Here is an 18,933-nt window from a genome sequence, read left to right on the forward strand (position 1 = left end):
CGAGTACATTCGTCTTGGTGGTGAATAGCTTCACCTCTGTTCCTACAAGCAAACCTTTCTCAATACGCTCTCCATAATTTCAACCTCTATTGCGGAAGGCACCCCTCCAATCCTATTCGGATTAGATCATCTTTGATGGCCTTGATATTCCCTCTATTTCCAAGGAGGCAGCTAAGGTATGTTACTACCTCTGAAGAGCGGTTCCTGTGGATTTGCCTTTGAGGTATGCGTGCTAAAAGAGAAGAATGACCTCTTCACGATTATCCTTAATTGGATGTCCAGAATGCGCTCTAGGATCTTCAACACGAAAAGACAAATTATCCGGGACTCATGGTCGCAACTGCTCGCTTTCCGGATGGAAGCCACATCTCTAAGGGTATATGTCTGAACGAAAAAACGGTTCTGATAAATCTCTTCAATGTCCAACACAGCCCTTTCTTGCCGTTTCTGGTGTATGACTGGCATTATGCCGTCTGGGTTCGGAGATTTATATGCGAGGAAGCTATTAATAATCCAGCCAATTTTGTCCTTGGTGATTACCGATTCGATAATCTCAAAAGACTGGAGATACACAATCTTCAAGCGGAATTCTGACTCCTCCTCGTTGGGAGGAGGGAGTGCCTCCGGACTAGCAGCTATTTATTTCCTCCTAAACATTAAGGAAGGAAATAAGTGGTTCCCGGAAGAACGTCTTTGTTTTAATAAATTCTAGCCAAGAAAGGTACATCCACACATTTTACTTTTCAATCAAAACGCGTCAACTGCAAGTGCTTACTGTAGTGGTTCCACTCTTCGGAATATATTTAATTTTAGGGGTAGCAGATGCTTCTGGTAAGAAAGTAGGTGAGAAGAAGTTGGAGATGGTAGATCGCACACTTCATTTCAATTTTCCAGAACCTAGTAAGGTTTCAAGTGGGAAATCACTACTTGATGCCTTGGAGCTATTGGGTGGACATTTCATTAATTGAAATAATAAAAACTTGTTTTTCCTATTCGCTAGTGTTAATTTATTGGTCTTCCAAATGCCGATATTTCGGAAACCACTTGTTCCCTTCTGCTGTCTGCTCGGCAGATTTGTTAGCACTGGTGAGGGGAACAATTGGTCCCCGAAATATCGATATTTGCAAGACCAATAAATTAACACTAGCCGGATTCATCAGTTCTCGAAAAATGACTCCTTGCGGATTTGCAATGCCTTGAATGATACCCTTATGCAATTTCGCTCAGCTTTGTCATACTATTTTTTAACTTCCCTTATTGCAAATTGCCATATTCTATCTGTTCGCTTCTCCCGTATTACTTTGAAATTTCTGGGATGACGGTTTCACGTTGCAAACTATCAAATGCTCTGCTTCTGCGGTTTTGAAACTTCTCAAATGGGTTTTCCTGCTTTGTTGATGGCTTGGTGCGTCCGTATTCGCATTGATTCGTCCCTGCATTCTGCCTATTCCTTTCTTTTAATGACATTTTGCATCTTCCTTTCTTTTCGTTATGGCTTCCTTTTTTCTCACCACCTATCGTTCTTTTGCGATTTCTATTCTTTCCGCCCTTGTTATATCCCTATTTCCTCTGTCATCTCTTCGTCTATCCGTTTCCTTCTGCTGTCTAATATAATTCTCAGTTTATTGCTTTCACTGGTTTCATAATGTTTTTTACGTACATTTGATCGCGATATGACGTAATCCTCGAGATCCCAAATATCTTTTCCCCTTTTCCTTATCTGGACAACCTCTGCTTAGGTAGTCCTTATTCCCACAATTGAAACAGTTTTTTGCAATCGTAGTGTTTCCTTCTCTCTTCCCCTTTTTTTGGCACACAGGCTCAATAGATTACGGTTGGCGGGTCATTTAATCAGTATGAATGAGGATGATCCAGCCCGGAAAGTCTATAAGGATAATATCTATGGTAGAAAAAGCTGACGAGGCAGACCTTGCCTAAGATGGAGCGATGGCGTAGGTCAGGACGCCAGAGAGCTTTTAGGGATCTCGAATTGGTGGACCTCGGTGGAAAACCGGGATGTCTGGAGTTCCTTATTAAGGCAGGTCTAGACCCGATACCGGTTGTTGGGCCGTTGATGATAATGAAAGGACCATTCTGGGCCGTAATTATCAATCCAACTAGCTCAGCCGGTAGAGCATGATTTATGATTTGTTGTGGGTTCTGCTTTTATATTTGTGGGGCCTATTCTTTTCAGATCTCAGTGACCTGCTCAGAACTGAGCGATTTAAATATTTCGGGTTAATGCCAACGCTGAAACCAAGGGATAACATGACAACGAGGTTTCACTTCGATCAGAAGTTTGAAATACGTTGGAGTAACAAGACAAACTGGGAGAGCGTGGCTGCTGCGACATACGGCTTAAACCAGCAACTGATTACTTGGTACACTGACGGATTCCTCATAGCAGAGAGAGCGGGTGCCGGTGTCATTGGTCCAAGGAAAATGTACTTTGAGCCAATGGGCAGGTACACTAGTATATTCCAGGCGGGAATATACGCCATAGACAAATGTGTCCCCTTTAATCTGCAAAGGCACTACAGGGGGCAGAAGATAGCTTAGGTCCAACCAGGTGAACTCTAAACTGGTGTGGGAATGCCTTGAGATACTGAATACACTCGGCTCGCCCAAGAAAGTCCAAGGTCTGGATGGGTTCCAGGCCATGCTGGGTTGGAAGACAACGAGGTGTAGCAGACGAACTAGCCAAGAAGGGAGCAGGGACGCCTTTACATGGGTCAGAACCCTTCTGTGGAATCGAAAACGGTTTCATGGTTATGACTCTAAGGAATGAAGAGGAACGGTTGAGGGAACTATACTGGGCGGGCCTACCAGGGATGGAATTCTCACTTGTCATTGTCAGCTGAACTATCACCTAGAGAAGCTAGGGATATCTATGGACATTGCCTGCAGGTTTTGTGAGGAGTATGACGAAACCTCTATACACGTCCTGGGACAGTGTCCGGCACTTGTGCAAAGTAGGTCGAGGCATCTGGCAGAACACTTAATATCAGATGCAAAGCTGAAAGATCTGGAAGTAGGGAACATACTAAAGTTCTTGACGGTTATAAGCCTGCTTGGGATACTATGATCAATAGGTACACTATAACCAATAAAAGGGAGACAATAGTTCTTTAAGGATGCGGTGCGAGTTTCCCTTAACAGAATAATAATAATCAGCCAACGAATTAGCGCAACCTGAATGTCTTAGAGATCGACGTATTAACGAACGTCTCAAATCTAAAGGCTCTGTCGTCCTCTGTGGTTCTGAATGTCGACCGACTATAAAAGACAATGAATGGCGTTTTGCGGTAATAGAGACGAAGATGTTCTCTTGGACTAGTGGCATGATACGCTTTGATCACATCCGAAATGACGATATCCGCAATCAATATGGGGTTGCACCGATCGAACAATGGTGAGTGAGACGTCTTCGATGGTATGGAAACGTAATTCGCGCTAACAAGATTTCACTTGCCAAGATTGATCTGAACATCGAAGTCGATGGTAAGCGACCAAAAGCCGAAAGAACAGTGGCTTGATACACTGGATGGGGATTTGAAAATCTCGCGGTTGCATCCAGATCAGGCCTTTAATAGAATAAAATGGCGCAACCGATCAACCGAGCCGACCCTGTTTGTAAACGGAACAAAGGCTAATGAAAAAGAAGAAGTTGAGTGCCATTTTGTATTGCACAAAGAAGCGTATCTGAAATAATCATTGGAAATAGTCAAAAGGGTATCCCAAGCCCTTAGTTGGTAGGACATGCGAATCTGTCCATCAGAGTCGTGCATTCGTATCTCACGTTGGATGTCATTTGGAATGATACTGAGAATTCGGTTGGATCTTCTGATCATTCTCTACCTCTCAGCCATCATTGTTTAGTCTAAGGTGATTTTTAAGATTTAGTGGTACGATCTATTTCCCTCAAAACTTTATTGCGAATTGCGATAGCTCAATGCTTATATTAACCAATATATTCAGGGATAATTAATTATATCGATTGAGGTCCTTTCCGAGATACAATACTGAACTCACCAAGCATTTCTGATAGAATTCAACCCTGTAAAATATTCAGTTCAACGAAATGCACCAGTGATATTTTCCAGGTATCCTTTGTATCTTGCGACAATTTTTAAATCCTCTCGCAATAAAAAGTCCTTCATAATGCATTCATCTCATGCTCGATAGTGATTAAGGACAGTACTCAGTGCAAGTGTCATACACATGCCACATACCATTTTTCGTGGGTTGTCTCATCGTCAATGCACTTTACTCGTCCTTTGATGGTGAACGGCAAAACTGATTGAGCATGTTTTCCTACTTTCCCTGAAGACACTTTGCTCTCAAAAGAGATTCTGGATTGACGTCTAGATACAGGCTTTTGCATGATAGAACATCATTGTTGTTATTTTGAACGTTTTCGAAAGTATCTGTAGAATTCCGAAAGCAATGGAGAGGGAAGTCATTGTTCTTATGAATAGGGAAGGTAGCTAGTGATTGTATAGTAGTTGACTCACTAAAAGCGAAGCAGAAATGTTTGCAATTTTTATCTTTTAGTTAGTCTTGTCTGTTCAGGTGCAATTTACAAGCGACATATTATGTGACAAATGAGAGTTGATAGAGATATTGTGGGTGTTACAAATGATTAAAGTTGGATTCTTATATCTGTCAGTCAATGTAGAGTGAATTGAATCCTTAATTTCATTCAGTTTCAGTTGTTTTATGCTATTTATTTGCAAGACAGAAATTCCTTTCCTCTTGAGGCTTGAAATGAGTCCTTTCATTCAAAAAAATGGATGGAATCATATCCTTTGTCAGCCATCACAGAGCGATTGAACTCTTGTTTTATTCAATTTTTAAGTTAAAGCAATTAAAACTTCCGAAGTAGAATAAAACCTTTTAAAAATATTCTCATCACGGGTTCATATCCATTTTCAGAAATCCCGTGCTCAAGAATCCAATCCGACACCCGAAAAATCCAATTTTAGGTCTTCACATAAAGAACGTATGCCTTCAATAATTCGAAACCGAGATGTAAGTATTGTCACTTTAATTGTTGCCTATTTTCCTATCGCTAGTTAATTCCAATCACGAGAGTAGTATACCAAGAATTTTACGACTGTCTTCAGTCTGCCATCACAACTAAATTTCACCGAAATTACTTTAATTAAATTTGACGAAGCGTGGCGGATTGGTCGCTCCAAGCGCTTTAGGTTTTTTTTTACGTGAAAGTTATCTTGAAACCTGCAAGCTGAAGGTTTCAAATATAATTTCGTAGACTATTTTTGCTTTGCTTGTTATTCTTTTGCATTTTTTGATCTATCAGCTAACATTTGGGGTATAATCTTACGGCAAGCTCGTTTGACGTTGATTTTCCAGGAAAAAATCGAGATAGAACCCTGTTATCTTTACTCCGGCAAACCATTAACAATCTGACTTTAAAATTGACCTTCACACAGTTCACTCATTCCCATGTTTCTTGCACTACGATTACGCAAATCTATTGCACGTTGATAATCATATTTCGTGGAATCACCGGATAATTAAGACACAATCGATTAAAAGATTTCCTACTAAATCCATATTAAGCGACGTAAATGCGGAATTACTTCTTGGGACAATTTATCTTCGGAATTTGTATGATTATATCATTCAGTTATTATCGTTGATTAAGATATATTTTCGAAACATTGGGGGAAATCCGAGTTGCAGTTTGTCTGCTGAGGTAGACGTTTCTAGGAATATTGTTTTAACTTTAGGTTCGGAACCAGACACAAATGGAAATGAGCAATTAGAACTTTGGAACGGTGGGGAATGTCCGAAAATGTTGAAAATGTTTGCATTGTTGACACACTTTAATTGTAATCTGTATTTGCATTTGTTAATTGGAAAAACACAAACCAAATGTTGATATGAGTTTTGTCACAAAATTTCAGAATGAACCATTGGAAAGTTTCTTGAAATTGTTATGAAACTCATTCACTGTATTTCACTATTTTCAGCTCTATTTGGGCATTCTGACGACACGAAAATACTTTAGGCTAAGTAGGCGAGCTGGAGGAGCCGTAGTTCCAAGCATTTAAGCCTGTTGTTTTGCCCCCATTTATTGAAACTATTCAGCCTGTGCTCCTCGTTGGCTTTTGTGAGTTTAAGAAAGTGCCCTCACGACAAAAAAGCGCAGGCTTTTCGTTAAAGACGACATCAAATCACTGTAGAAGTTTCAACACTATTGTAAAGTGGTACATGTGGATTTTTTATGTAAGAATATTTGGGTGTGTGTTGATTCCATTTGTATATCGCTCATGGTGTATGTGCAGTGCGTCAATTTGAGACCGACATTTTTCTTTTAGCGAAGAAAAGCCAATTTTGGTTTATTATAACTTTGTTAATAATAGTAGGATTTGCACCAAATTTTCCAATATAATGCTCCTATGGTTTTGAGATGAACTTAGGATGCGGGGTCCCAGTAAATTCAGGAAATAAAGTAATGAATGACCAAGTACAGGGTGTGCAATCCTTTATGTCGGTGTAAAAACATCGAATAACTTAAAACAAGTCGGGAAACCGGAAGCTAGATGTTTCAGCTATAGGTTTTGTGTTTCCCTAGGTGAAGAGCATAACGCAGTTCTCTATTGGTTGATAGCATTGACTCGAGATATTTAAATCTCTCAGTTCTGTCAACGGCAGTGACTTGTCCAAAATTGAGCGAATTAAAGCGAATTGTTATTTGCCAATGGAGAACTGAGTAATGAAATTGCTTCACGCATTAACGCAAACTGGATGAAGTGGCGTTCCGCAACCGATGTCCGTTGTGATCGACGTATCAACGAACGTCTCAAATCTAAAATATACCGCAATGTCGTCCGTTCTCTATGGTGCTGAGTATTGGCCGACTATAAGAGACAATGAACGGTGTCTTGCGGTAATGTAAGCGAATTCGTTGCGTTGGCATGCCACGTTTTGATCACATCTCACAAAATCACACGCAAAATTGGTCTGAACATCGAAGTCAATTATTCTTGTTGATCATGGCATCTTATTTGTATGGCTCAGCATGCGGTGAATTCATACGAAATTGATAAGTTTGAACTGCAATAACTTTGACACTAATGATTGGATTTCCATGAAAGTTGGCGTGCGTATGCACTATACTGTCCTCTATGCCGGCGCAAAATTTAGTACTCCGAGGAAGGGGGTTTTCAGTCAATTTCTAAAAGCTGGTAATATACTATTAGTAAGATTATTTGACAGATATCGAAAAGAGACATATTCTGAGGCCTAGATTTCATCTAAGCCCCCCACTCTCATTATTTTCGGATTTTTGAGTTGGATAGTTTCCGAAAATGAGTCCTATCTCTCTTTAAGTGTGTACATTTTGATTTCTTACTCGCGCAATTTGCAATTCACCCCAAAACTAATATCAGCTTCGGAAAGCTACATCCGATGAAAAAAAAAAGCCCTTTTTACACTCCACCTAAATTTATGTCATTCGCTGCGCGCTCGGGATTTCATAGTTCCCATCTGACCACCAAATTTCGTTCGGATCGATTTAGCCGTTTTGGAGAAAAATGCGTGTGACAGACAGACAGTGAATCGATCTTAATGAGGTTTTGTTTTACACAAAACCTTAAAAAATTATTTCCACACATTAGGTATTTTTATGGTCTTTTATTTGGACTAGTTCCTGGATTTTTAATCAAGTGGCCGCCTTTATTGGGCAAACCAAAATATGACCTTTTTGCTGCGTTTTCCATTATTTTTTCGAGCATTTCGAGTAATATAGCGATGATTGCGTCACGAATATTATCTTTGTTTTTTAAACAAACAACAGAAGAAAGAAGTTCGGAGGGGTCGAATCTGGAGATCTGGGTGGCCAGGGAAATTTCGTTGCAGAAACTGAATTGTTTGATTTCCAGTGTGGCATGCTGCACCATTTTATTGAAACCAGTAACCATCAAGACATTTCTTACGCATTTGTGGACTGACATAATGGGTCAACATCCACCGATGTCGATTTCCGTCCACTGTTTCGCTTTTTTTTTCAAAATGGTCCAATGGTTTCTTCATTTTCACCAAAATATTCACTCACTCAAACAAATGATTGTCGAATGACTGGCAAGCGGTCATCTTCATATTAAGGTCTGAAAATTTTTAGGCAGTTCACGTGGCTAAGCAGATATTGGGATGGTGGTTATTTTGGAGCTTGTCCGCATTCTTAATGGGCAGTAAGTGTTTGGTTCCTTCGAAGAGATTTTCGACTACGTAAATCCTTGTGATCCAATTTTGACAGTGAGTGCTGGGTGTACTATTTTGAAATTAGATCTTTGTTGGTTCAGTTTGTCAGTCAAAATTATCATCTCAATATATTTATCTAAGTATATGGCTTTTCTCATGTACGCGTCAGGTTGTCACAGACGCCGAGTGATACGATACCCAACTAGAGGTATTAATCTAGTAGCGTGCAATCCGTGAGTATCGCCTGCCCCTGAGGGTTTTTCGAAAGTTCATTCCTTGGTTGATTATTTGCGGTTGACCCAGAGTTTCATGTCGGCTGTAGTTACTGTCCAAAATCCAGCATGTAGGTGCCCATTTTTTCCACCGCTCCGGAAACAACAGCAGAGTTAGATAAGCATCGCTTCTACTGATACCAATCTCAAACGTACATGTGTTAGACCTTTGTTGTTTTCCCTAAAACCCCCCTTTTTCTAACACATCCTTCTTGGTTTATTTCCTGTTTATTCTATGGTAAAGTATAGGGCATTCATACAGTACGCCTATCCTTCATTATCATCACACTTAATATTGAGCAAATGATAAGCTCAGAACAGTAAGACACAAACATCCATGAAGTTTGGGAATTGAACCCAGAGCAACGAGATCGAGAGGCTAGCGTTCTAACCACCCAATTAACGTGCTACCACACATCTCTTCAGGGTCTATGGTGTATTTGACATACTGCCGGAGCAAATCATACGGGACTTGATTGGTGCTTGTTCGAAAATTTGATGAATCTAATTATTTTGTTATTTTGCTGGACAGCCTTTGTCTACTTAGGTAAGGGTGGGTTGTGTTCCTATCATCATCAGATGACGCTTATCGACAACAGGCCCGTAAGTCGTCCAACAGCAAGAATTCCTGCTGAAAAGTCATGTATACGAAACTGTCAGAATGCCAATATATTTCACCGCAATTTGGACTCATTTACTGCCTTATTATTTCATACAAAAATAATAAAGAATAATTTCACTATTCTCCAGAGTAAGGAGACTATATACTATATAATTTTGTGGGGACGGAAAATTATTGCACATTTTCGACCGCGATGGGAATTGCGCGACGAAAATTCCGCGTATAAGGGCTGGTGTTAGTGTCATATATGTCATGCGCTACACCAGCCAAGTGGTTGCGAACACATGGCTGCGAGTTGCTACGAGTCCGTGGCAGCATCAGTCATGACAGTATATATTGTACAGGCTTCTCACGTGCCAGCGTGAGTCAAATGCAAAGCTTCCTTAAAGATTCATTTCTGATTAATGGTAATGGATCTTAATGGAATCAGATCCTTCAAAATTCCTCTATGGGAAGCTTGGTGGAAATAAACACGCTCAATATTCTTGGCAATAGATCCGTGTTTGCTTTTCTAGGTAGTAAGGAGCAACTAAGTATATGCGTCCAAGATCGATTTCTCGAAGGCATGGGATAAGAGCAGCAAATGAAGGAGGTATATCCTCCACCCTTCTTGCGATTAAAAATTGACTGCATGCGGACTAAGGACTCTTTCAAGACTGTTATGAAAACCGAGCGGTTTTCACCCTATTCTTTCCCGTTGACTATGACTATTCAATAGCGAGGATAGAATGGCCCTTTAGTATCGTTTTCGCTAGAAAAAATGGTAATCTCGAAGTTACTGGGGAAAATTGCAATCAAATAAGATTTGAAGAAAAAAATTGTCACCTCTTCGATTTTTTTTGTCTATGAGATCTGTCTGGTGAGGTAAAGTAGTGAATTCGCGTGAAGCAGAGCTTTCAGTTCTATTAAGAAGATTACGTAACCTAGGAATTGAGATCTGAGAAGTTCGAGTGTCAGAAGGTCTGTTTTCAATCAATTTGTGGTTAGCCTCGTCTTCTCAGAGTTTCATAGTGGTTGATGCCCTGTGGGCAAACTTGCTTGCGTGCTCTGTACGTAGGGCTGCATTCTCTAAGTTATGGTCTATTTCCTTAATTGAGACAGCTTGAACTTAGCATTGCTAGTACTACGGTGGAAGGTTTCTTGATTTAACCACTAAATCTGCGCAACGTAGGTGGTGGTTCAAACCGCACTGATCGCAAGAGGATTTATATTTCAGACAGGATGGATATTAGTTGTCAACGATATATGAGACAAAATGAGAGGGGTAATATTCCTGAGGGATCGCAATGCTGACTCCATTGCCTTCTGTACCTTACGGAGTGGGAATGAAGTTAGAGCATTCTTCAGGGCTTAGGTTCAATATTGGAGAGATGCGCCATCCACTATAATTATTTATGTAATTTCCAGGATGGCGTTAGGATAATGTCTGCTCTCCAATTAATCGAGTTAAATCTTTTAACTGTCATACAGATTCTTACAAGTGAGATAGTGCTCTCGGAAAAAAAAACGTGTCCATTTCTTTCTTTCGAATATACTCCCACTTCAAGAAAAACAACAACTACGCAGTAAAACTATCCTACACGGTCTGAATTCCAATAAAAATACCACAAATTAAAGTAAATTATGACTTTTTGCGATAGTTACAGTATCAGTTTATACCAAATAATCCAGATTAATAGATACGCCTTCAATAAGAGAACTCTTATGAATGAACCTAATTTTCCCCCACTCCAATCATTGTTTATTGATTTTCAATTTTCACTGATTCTTAGAAGCGTATGTGTACGGGGTCTCTGCTTATTATCAAGACATTCAAATCTTCACTAAATTTTTCGATTAGATAGAAAGCCAATAACGACTCCGAGATTATAATTTAGATTCGTGTTTTCCCAAGTCGGATTCTACGAAAAGTTTGCGTTTCCTTTCAGATAACAGCTTGGAAGATACGTTTGTTTATTGCAAGCAATTGAATTAAGCAGTCTTATTTCTTCCAAAAGTATTGTTCCTGATAATTTTTGGAGATATGGTTTTATGGGTCTCACTATGGAGTCTGTTTTCAAAAAATGACCGAAGATATTTTGTTATTTTCAAATAGATGGCGTTCTAGAATCTGTGTGTGAATGGTTAAAGATGGTTACGCATCTGTAAGGGAATACTAGATGCAAGCTTAATATTTAGTGCGCCGATGTGAAAGATATTTTTTTCAAATTGATATCAAATATCGTGATAAAAAGAAGCATTTTTATGGCAATAGTTTATTTAAAAAAAAAGATCTGCAGCCGAATATCTTTGTTGAGGGTTACAGTGGCCATTTGGAAATAATCGGTTTGGTTCTCTGATTTTTTGTAGTTCAGTTTAAAACAAAAACCAAAAGCTCCTACTACATTTAGTTTGTTATTGCGTATATGCATACATTTCTGGAGCCACTAGCTCTTTTCCTCAGTACAACTGCTACTTGCTAACTTGCTAGTTGCTATTATCTGTTGAAAATAACCTGTATCAATGGATTTAGGTGCTAGAAAAAATTATGATTTATACGGTAAAGATAAAGGACACCCTGGCACATCCAACCAAAAACCAAAAATAATAAGATTGATTCATTGGATATCATACGCCGAAAGCCATCTTTTCACGTGTGAATAGCTGATTCGTTGAAAAGAAAATGTTTCTTGCATTGTATGGTGGGCGGCGTCTAGAAGTCGATCCGTAAAAGGTAATATGGTAAGTGCGCCCTTACATCAGCATCAATAATAAAGCCAAATTGGAAGTCCTACCCAAATTGTTATATTCACACAACATTGACCCTTCCGATTATCCTTTGTTTCAATACATCACATGATGGCTGAATAAAGGAGCGCTCCCCCTGTGACCGACACGACACGACAGATTTGCTAACGCATAAACATATTGAACTTATGTTTGGCATAAGAAAATGCCTCTGGCTGCCTCAGACAGCAGACAGACAAATGTCCCTGCATTTTTCCGAGATCAAACAGATAAATGTCTGTTTGAAAGAAATTTTTTTTCTGCTTCACACATCAGTCAGACTCGACATCAGATGTTCAAATCTGTTTCAGACAAAATCTCTGCAGCTGACAAATGTCTGTGTCACACCTCATACAGGTACATTAGCCAGACAAATGTCTGAGTGTGGCTCAGGCATCAGACAGACAAATTTTTGTGCCTGTATCAGATAAATGTCTGCTTCAGCCAAACGTCTGTTTCAGACAAATATCTGTTTCTGTTTCAGACAAATGTCTGGGTGTGCCTCAGATGTCAGACAGATGTCTGACGCAGGCTCAGTCATTTGCCATTTGCATAAAAACGGTTTGTCACAACAGACATTTCTGATATCTAACGCAGGTTCAGACATTTGTCTGACAAAGCAGAATTTTGTCTTGTCGTTCCCAGTGGGCGTTAGCAAAACTGTCGTGTCGATCTCAGTGGGCGCTCTCATTAACACTTCCACTTTAAAGCTTCAATAGTCTCAAATGCTCTTTGTCATTTTTAACTGGCACGAGTTTCACCGTGGTTGAAGAGGGGACCCGCACCCTTCCCGTAAATTGCATATAACCTACCGCAAAATGGGAGAGGTTAAGGTGACTCGTGGTAGTTTAGTGATAACGCTTCATTTCGGGAAACTGTATTTCCAGCACTCATGCCACTGGCCATTTGTACTTTGGAATAGTCACAAATATCCATAACCGTGATTGAGGAACAGGATGCCATCGCGAACCTAACGAATCATCAGTATTTCGTCGTAGGTACCCCATTGTTAGAGCAAATCATATCGTCCACCTCAACGGTTTGAAGTATATTATTTTCATTAAAAAATGCTATCCAAATCTTCATTCAAAATTTCCACCAGAAAAATAAATATTGGAATGAATATCAGCGTTCCGAACTAAGACAATGAACGGCGTCTTGTGATGGAGACGAAGATTTTGTATTGGATCCGAAATAAGGATATCGGCGATCCATATGGGGTTGCACTGATCGTGGAAAAATTTTGAGGGATGCGTCTTCGATAGTATGGTCATATAATTCGCGCTAAAGAGAATTTAATCGCAAACATTGGTCTGAACATCAAATTTGATGATAAGCGACCAAAAGGCCGACCGAAACAACGGGGGGATTTGAACACCTCACGACTATATCTAGATTAAGCATTTGATAAACTAAACTGGCGCAACGGATCACGACGAGTCGACCCCGCTTAAGAACGGCTAAAACGCAAGATCAGCGTTTCGAACTAGACTAGACGAACTAGATTCTAGTGCCAGCATAATTGGCTTTCGCGCAGATGGGAGGACAAACCTGGTTTAGACTGGCTTATTTGGCAAATCCGATGGGGGGGACCGTCCGCGTGTTGCACTTTGCCTTTTGTCATGGCTATGTAGCCGTTATAGTTATTGGTAAACTCGAGGATACACCAAATCTGAACTACGTATGTACCTTCTAAATTATAAAGGCGCAGCTCTACATTACTCTCCAATACCTTACAATCAACACTCCATCTTTATTCCAAACTAGCGATCTACGAGCATATACAAAATTCCAGAAGATTTCTCGAAGGTTATAGAATTGCAATAGATCAAGCCTGCGAAATTGTACTACAAGAGTTCATTTATTTATTTATCAATGATTTTGGGGATACGTCTAATACCAAGATTTGGAGAAGAAATACTGAAATCAGTGCTAACGTCCCCAGATACAACCCAGCGCAGGTGCAAAAATTGCTCATTGTATTCTTTCCATCAAGGACAATGGATCAGCAATGGGGTCGAAGCCATTAACCCTCGGAATCGAACAGAAATAAGGTGGGTTAGCTGCTCCTTCGGAACCAATGTCATTCCAAAGAACACCAAAACAAGGATAAAAAGGGAGAAACAACAAACAATTATGCAACTTCTGAAACTATTTATTAGGCAACAGGCAACAGTAACAATATTAAACAAACAAGTCGGGAAACCGGAAGCTAGACGCTTCAGGTATGAAAGGTTTTGTGTATTTCTTTTATATAGAGATTTGAGTGTACATTTGTCCCATTAGTATGTAGCACGTAATATATGCATATACCCACTTTCAAGTAATATTGACATTCACAGTCTTGAATTTGCACTGAAGCGACAGCTTTGACCTATTATAACTTTGTTAGTAATAGTTCGATTTTCACAAAATTTGGTAGGATCATGCTCTATGATGTAGCCTACATTATCACACATTATTTGTGATTCTAGGCTAAACTTAAGGGCGGTTTTCCTGCCAAGTACTAAAAATTATAGTAATGTACTATTATTAACTTTATTTGAACAGGTATCGGTATGGGCGAAATGAATGAAAAAAAAATGTACACCCCCTTTTGCATGTATGGGGACCCCCCCTTAAATTCGATGTAAAAGGATGTAACTCACTATATGCGTGAGCGTTCACAGTTCCTACTTTTCTACCAAATTTGGTCCCAATCGCTACAACCGTCTCCGAGAAAAATGCGTGTGACGGACAGACAGACAGTAAACCGATTTTAATAAGGTTTTGTGTTTACGCAACCTTAAAAACGTGCACTTGTAAAAGTTCATAGTGAAGCTATTGTGGATCGCTACAGATTGTCCTCGTCCTATTAATACACTTCATTTTGTCGCCTATTGAACGATCTTCTCTTATCAGACATCAATCCTTTCATGGTTTTCTGCACCTTAGGTCGTTTGTACATCGTTCTCTTCATCTGTGAATGGATTTTGAGATTGTCTTCCATTGAGCGATCTTTTTTGTTTTCGATATTCCCAAAACTTTCATCCCTCGTTCCGTTTCAGCCGGGAATGGATTTCGACAAGGGATACCTCTGCCATGCCCGGACTCTCGGGATACCTGGCTTAAATCGAAGCTGAACGATGTAATCGTTCTAATGATCGATACTAGCTCAGAGGTGCCTGTTGGCTTCACATATGGGGATTTGAGTTATGCTGACGCGCTTTAATAATGTGCGAGCTATCTTCTGTCGGGGAGTCAGGGGATGACGTTTTCAAGTATTAATTTGTCACAAGACACAAAGCTATCCAGGTGGATAAACTGCTCAATGGTTCTGGTATCCTTTATGACAATGCAGAAAAGATTTTAGAGGAGAAGAAAAGAGAAAGAGAATAAAACTGTAAATTTTCTTATGAGTATATCATTTATTATTAGTAAACATATTCAGGAGAAGTTATACTTCTAACAAATCAATAATAGGAGTTATAGTCAAGACATTATGGACCCGTGGGGACTGGTCTCGTCAAATTAATCTATACCTACTTTACAATCGCCTTAGACTTTGTCGCCTATTGAACGACCTTCTCTTATCAGATACTGTGTTGGTAGTCCTTTCCTCGTTATATTTGATATCAGGAGATTTCCCCTGTCCTATGTTATTCTCTTCAACTGGGAATGAACTTTGACTCCCACTGAGCGATCTTCTGGTGTCAAATTCTAGTGTTTCGATTCTATCTTCCTTACTAGTATAATTGGAGGATCTACCCTGTCCGATATCGACACGCTTTTCTATTGCATCTGGGAATGGGTTTCGACAGGAGACGCGTCTGCCTTGTCCAGACTCTCGGGATATACGGCTCAAATCGAAGCTTCGGCGCCCTCGCTGACGTATAATTTCCTCATCTTGCCATGTCAAGGATGAATTTAGATTGAATGCTCGAACAATTGGCGAAGTATTATCGCTTGGCAAAGTCAATAAAGCTCTACGGGGTGTAAGGAATCCAGTATTTTCAGCCATTTTTATAATAGATTGGTCAGTTTTATGATATATATGAACGCAAGGTATATACAATGTTCTTGTATTATTGTTCTCGTTAGATTGAAGCTAGATCAGACATTCAGGCATTTTATACCATTTTTTAATTGATCCTCCAGAATAGGATGATTATAATTAACTCTAATTATTGTAAATGAGATGAATAATTATTGTATCCTTATTCCTTGTTAATTAGGTAATTAAGAAAATATCCTTATTTTTGTAAATGCTTTTGAAGACGCTATTTCATTAGCTTAGGTAATTAATGAATTTGGAAAACAAAAATTAAGTATGACTATTGGGTCTGGAAAACACAAAAAATTGTTCAAGCTAAAGAGACAGTGAGCAATTTAAAGCGCAGCGCGTCGATCTAGGCTTTTGACATCGTCAACAGTGACCAGGAGGGGCGCTTCTAAGAAGCTAATAGCTATTGCCTAATTGGCTTATAATGGCACAAAATGTCACATGCTGTGTCGAGGTGGCATCTTGTCATCGATATTATTTCTTCTTGTTATCGATGATGTTCTTCATGCTGCTTTGTCTGTTTTCTCTCTTATCCAATCATGGACCGTCGAAGTCGTTGATCAGTTTGTATATCTAAGAAACACTTTCTACCGACGGTAACATCAAAGTTGTTGTCCCCGACGCTAGATTCGCCTTTGCTACCTCAACTTGAGATTGTTCTGTGCTAATGTTCTTTCTGTTTTGCTATATGGGCGTACTACTGTTACTCAAGAGCTCAAAGCCTTCGTCAACACTTGTTTGCAACGTGTCATCGAGATATGTTGACCTGATACTATTTCGACTAAAGAACTTTGTCGGCGTGCGTGCCACTTAGTCGTGGACGAGATGACCAGAAGGCGGAAGTGGTAGTGGATAGGTCGCACATTAAGCAGTGGCGAATTGAGGACTACGCCATCCAGGGGAATCCACTCTCTCAAGGTGAAGAAGTGTGGGTCACTCCAAGAACATTTGGCGCAGAACAGTGGAGGATGAGTCGCGGGAAGTTCTGGGGGTAGCTGAAGAGCATTTCAGGAAACCGTGAACGATAGCGTGGTTGACATGCTTTCCGCCATTAATTGGTGTATGACAATGTTTAGTCATAAAAAAATCGTAACATCAACTGAAGAGCGTTGCCAGGAATCGGCGGGACTCTCAGCTGCCAGTAACTTTCTTAATTTTTTCGGATTTTTCTGTAAATGACCGATTATTGAAAGTATCAGTATCATTTACGATAGGACGACTAGATGCAAAATTCAATCTGGGCTGGCTTATTATACATTTTGTTCAAGGAAGAAATAGCTCTATCATTCGTCGGAGGGATCTGTCTATTACATCGAAGCCTCCTAATCGAGCGATTTTTCAGGGTTTATTGTTCTTCAGCTGATAGGGTTGCAATACAAGAGCAAAGCTTGTATATTGAGCCTCTCCAGTGTTCTCATGGTATTATCTAGAGAGGTCTGGAAATGTTTCCAATTCCTCAGAACGGTTTCTACTGAGTAAGTTTTTGACTATATCCCTAACAGCGGTCCTTTGCTGTATTGAATAGTATTGGTTGCTGAGGCGCAGTTTAGTTTTGATATGTCAGATAAAATGGCGTCATCTTCGTTCGACCTTCCAATTTTCCTCTATGTAAGACTCACAGGTGTTGTTGATGTGTCTTACCTTCAGGACGTCTCTGCTCCTTGATTGTTTGAAGGGAAGGAAACCGTCGAATGCTGATTCCGACCTTCCTCTTTAGATCGATTACAGTCTGTTGAATAATAACAATTGATTTTTCAAAAATTCGCAAATTTATTGATAATTTGGTCGTCAATACTCAATGCAAATACCTCCGTAGCAAGTCCAATCTCCTGCATTGTCAATTATGGCCTGGCACCGGCGGGGCATACTTTCCACGAGTTTACCGATTAGCGCTAGTCTTTGGGGTTGCTCGCGGTTTCTCCCGAGATATCCCCCTATACATATCACAACAAAGCGGGTACTTGCAAGGAGGTTCCCATACGTTATCAACTGAAATTCCAGATTGAAGAGGCAGAAGCAAGACCTTGTTTTAATCCTATCTTAAATGCAAACGGAATTGCATAAACACTTCTGATTGGCTTCACCAACTTAAATCCTTGATGTCAGCAACATATTTTGAGGTGTCCTCTGTTGATGGATATGTAGTGCTGTTGAAACGTCTAGAAAGTCGCGGGGTTAATAAAAATATTACCACCTTTCTCCAATGATACAATCCGCTGTTTATACTTTAGGAATTTAATACTTAGAATTAATTCAGGTGCGATATGTTTCCAAGAAATAGGATAAATTAAAGCAATGGACCTCCTCCTACCCACGAAAAGTAAACAGACATTTCGAAATCCTCAAATCGCCCACTAACCATTCCCAGGTGATGTCCAAAAGGTCTCTTCAAATTGTACATCTGCTCCGATTTCACATTTACTACCTTGGAGCGATCTGAAACGAATCTTGTTTATTTTCGTTGGGATGCGCCAACAAAAATTGTTTCTCTCCTCATAATGCCATGAACAACTCTCCTCCACTTTATAATTGATTTTGTTTCTCGGTATCAGAGAACAAAAAACAATGTTCATATAGGATTACGTGGAATTCTTTGAAAATCCATAATTATCACTTGCGTACTTTGCATGGAAGCTTTTGCATTGTATGCTTTCCAGATTTCTTGCTTTTTCTGTTCCCTTAAATTAATAATTCAGGGAAAAAACAACCGCATCTGGTGTGGCATGGTTACGTTCTTAAATAAATCATAGATTACTCTAAAATTCTCTTGGTTTATATTATATTAAATCTGAGGAGAAAAAAATGTCGCCTCCCATTTCAAAAATTATATTTTTTTATTTTTGTTTCATTGGTTTCTGCGTATTCTTTCTTCTTCATTTTCCCCAGAAGTAATCGGAGCAGATTTCCGTGGAAAAAAGATTGTTGTACTCAGTTTCGCCTCCACTTATCCGCGGGATTTCCGGGCATGTTGATAGGAAGTCAAGTGAAAGTGCTTTTCT

The 18,933-nt window shown here is 39.7% G+C and overlaps 1 protein-coding gene across 2 annotated transcripts in view; it reads left to right on the forward strand.

The window, feature by feature from the left end:
- The window catches only part of LOC119656146 (tyrosine-protein phosphatase non-receptor type 9), a 213,595-nt gene that overhangs the window by 15,063 nt on the left and 179,599 nt on the right, over positions 1-18,933 (forward strand). The window contains exon 2 of one of the 2 annotated variants that reach the window (XM_038062479.1): positions 4,936-5,031. The exons of the other annotated variant lie outside the window; for it this stretch is intronic. Coding sequence (XP_037918407.1) covers positions 4,936-5,031 — 96 coding nt within the window. The remainder of the gene's footprint in view (positions 1-4,935; positions 5,032-18,933) is intronic. 2 annotated transcript variants of the gene reach the window in all.

The sequence above is a fragment of the Hermetia illucens genome, chromosome 4 (genome assembly GCF_905115235.1).
Source record: "Hermetia illucens chromosome 4, iHerIll2.2.curated.20191125, whole genome shotgun sequence".
Classification (NCBI taxonomy): Eukaryota; Metazoa; Arthropoda; class Insecta; order Diptera; family Stratiomyidae; genus Hermetia; species Hermetia illucens.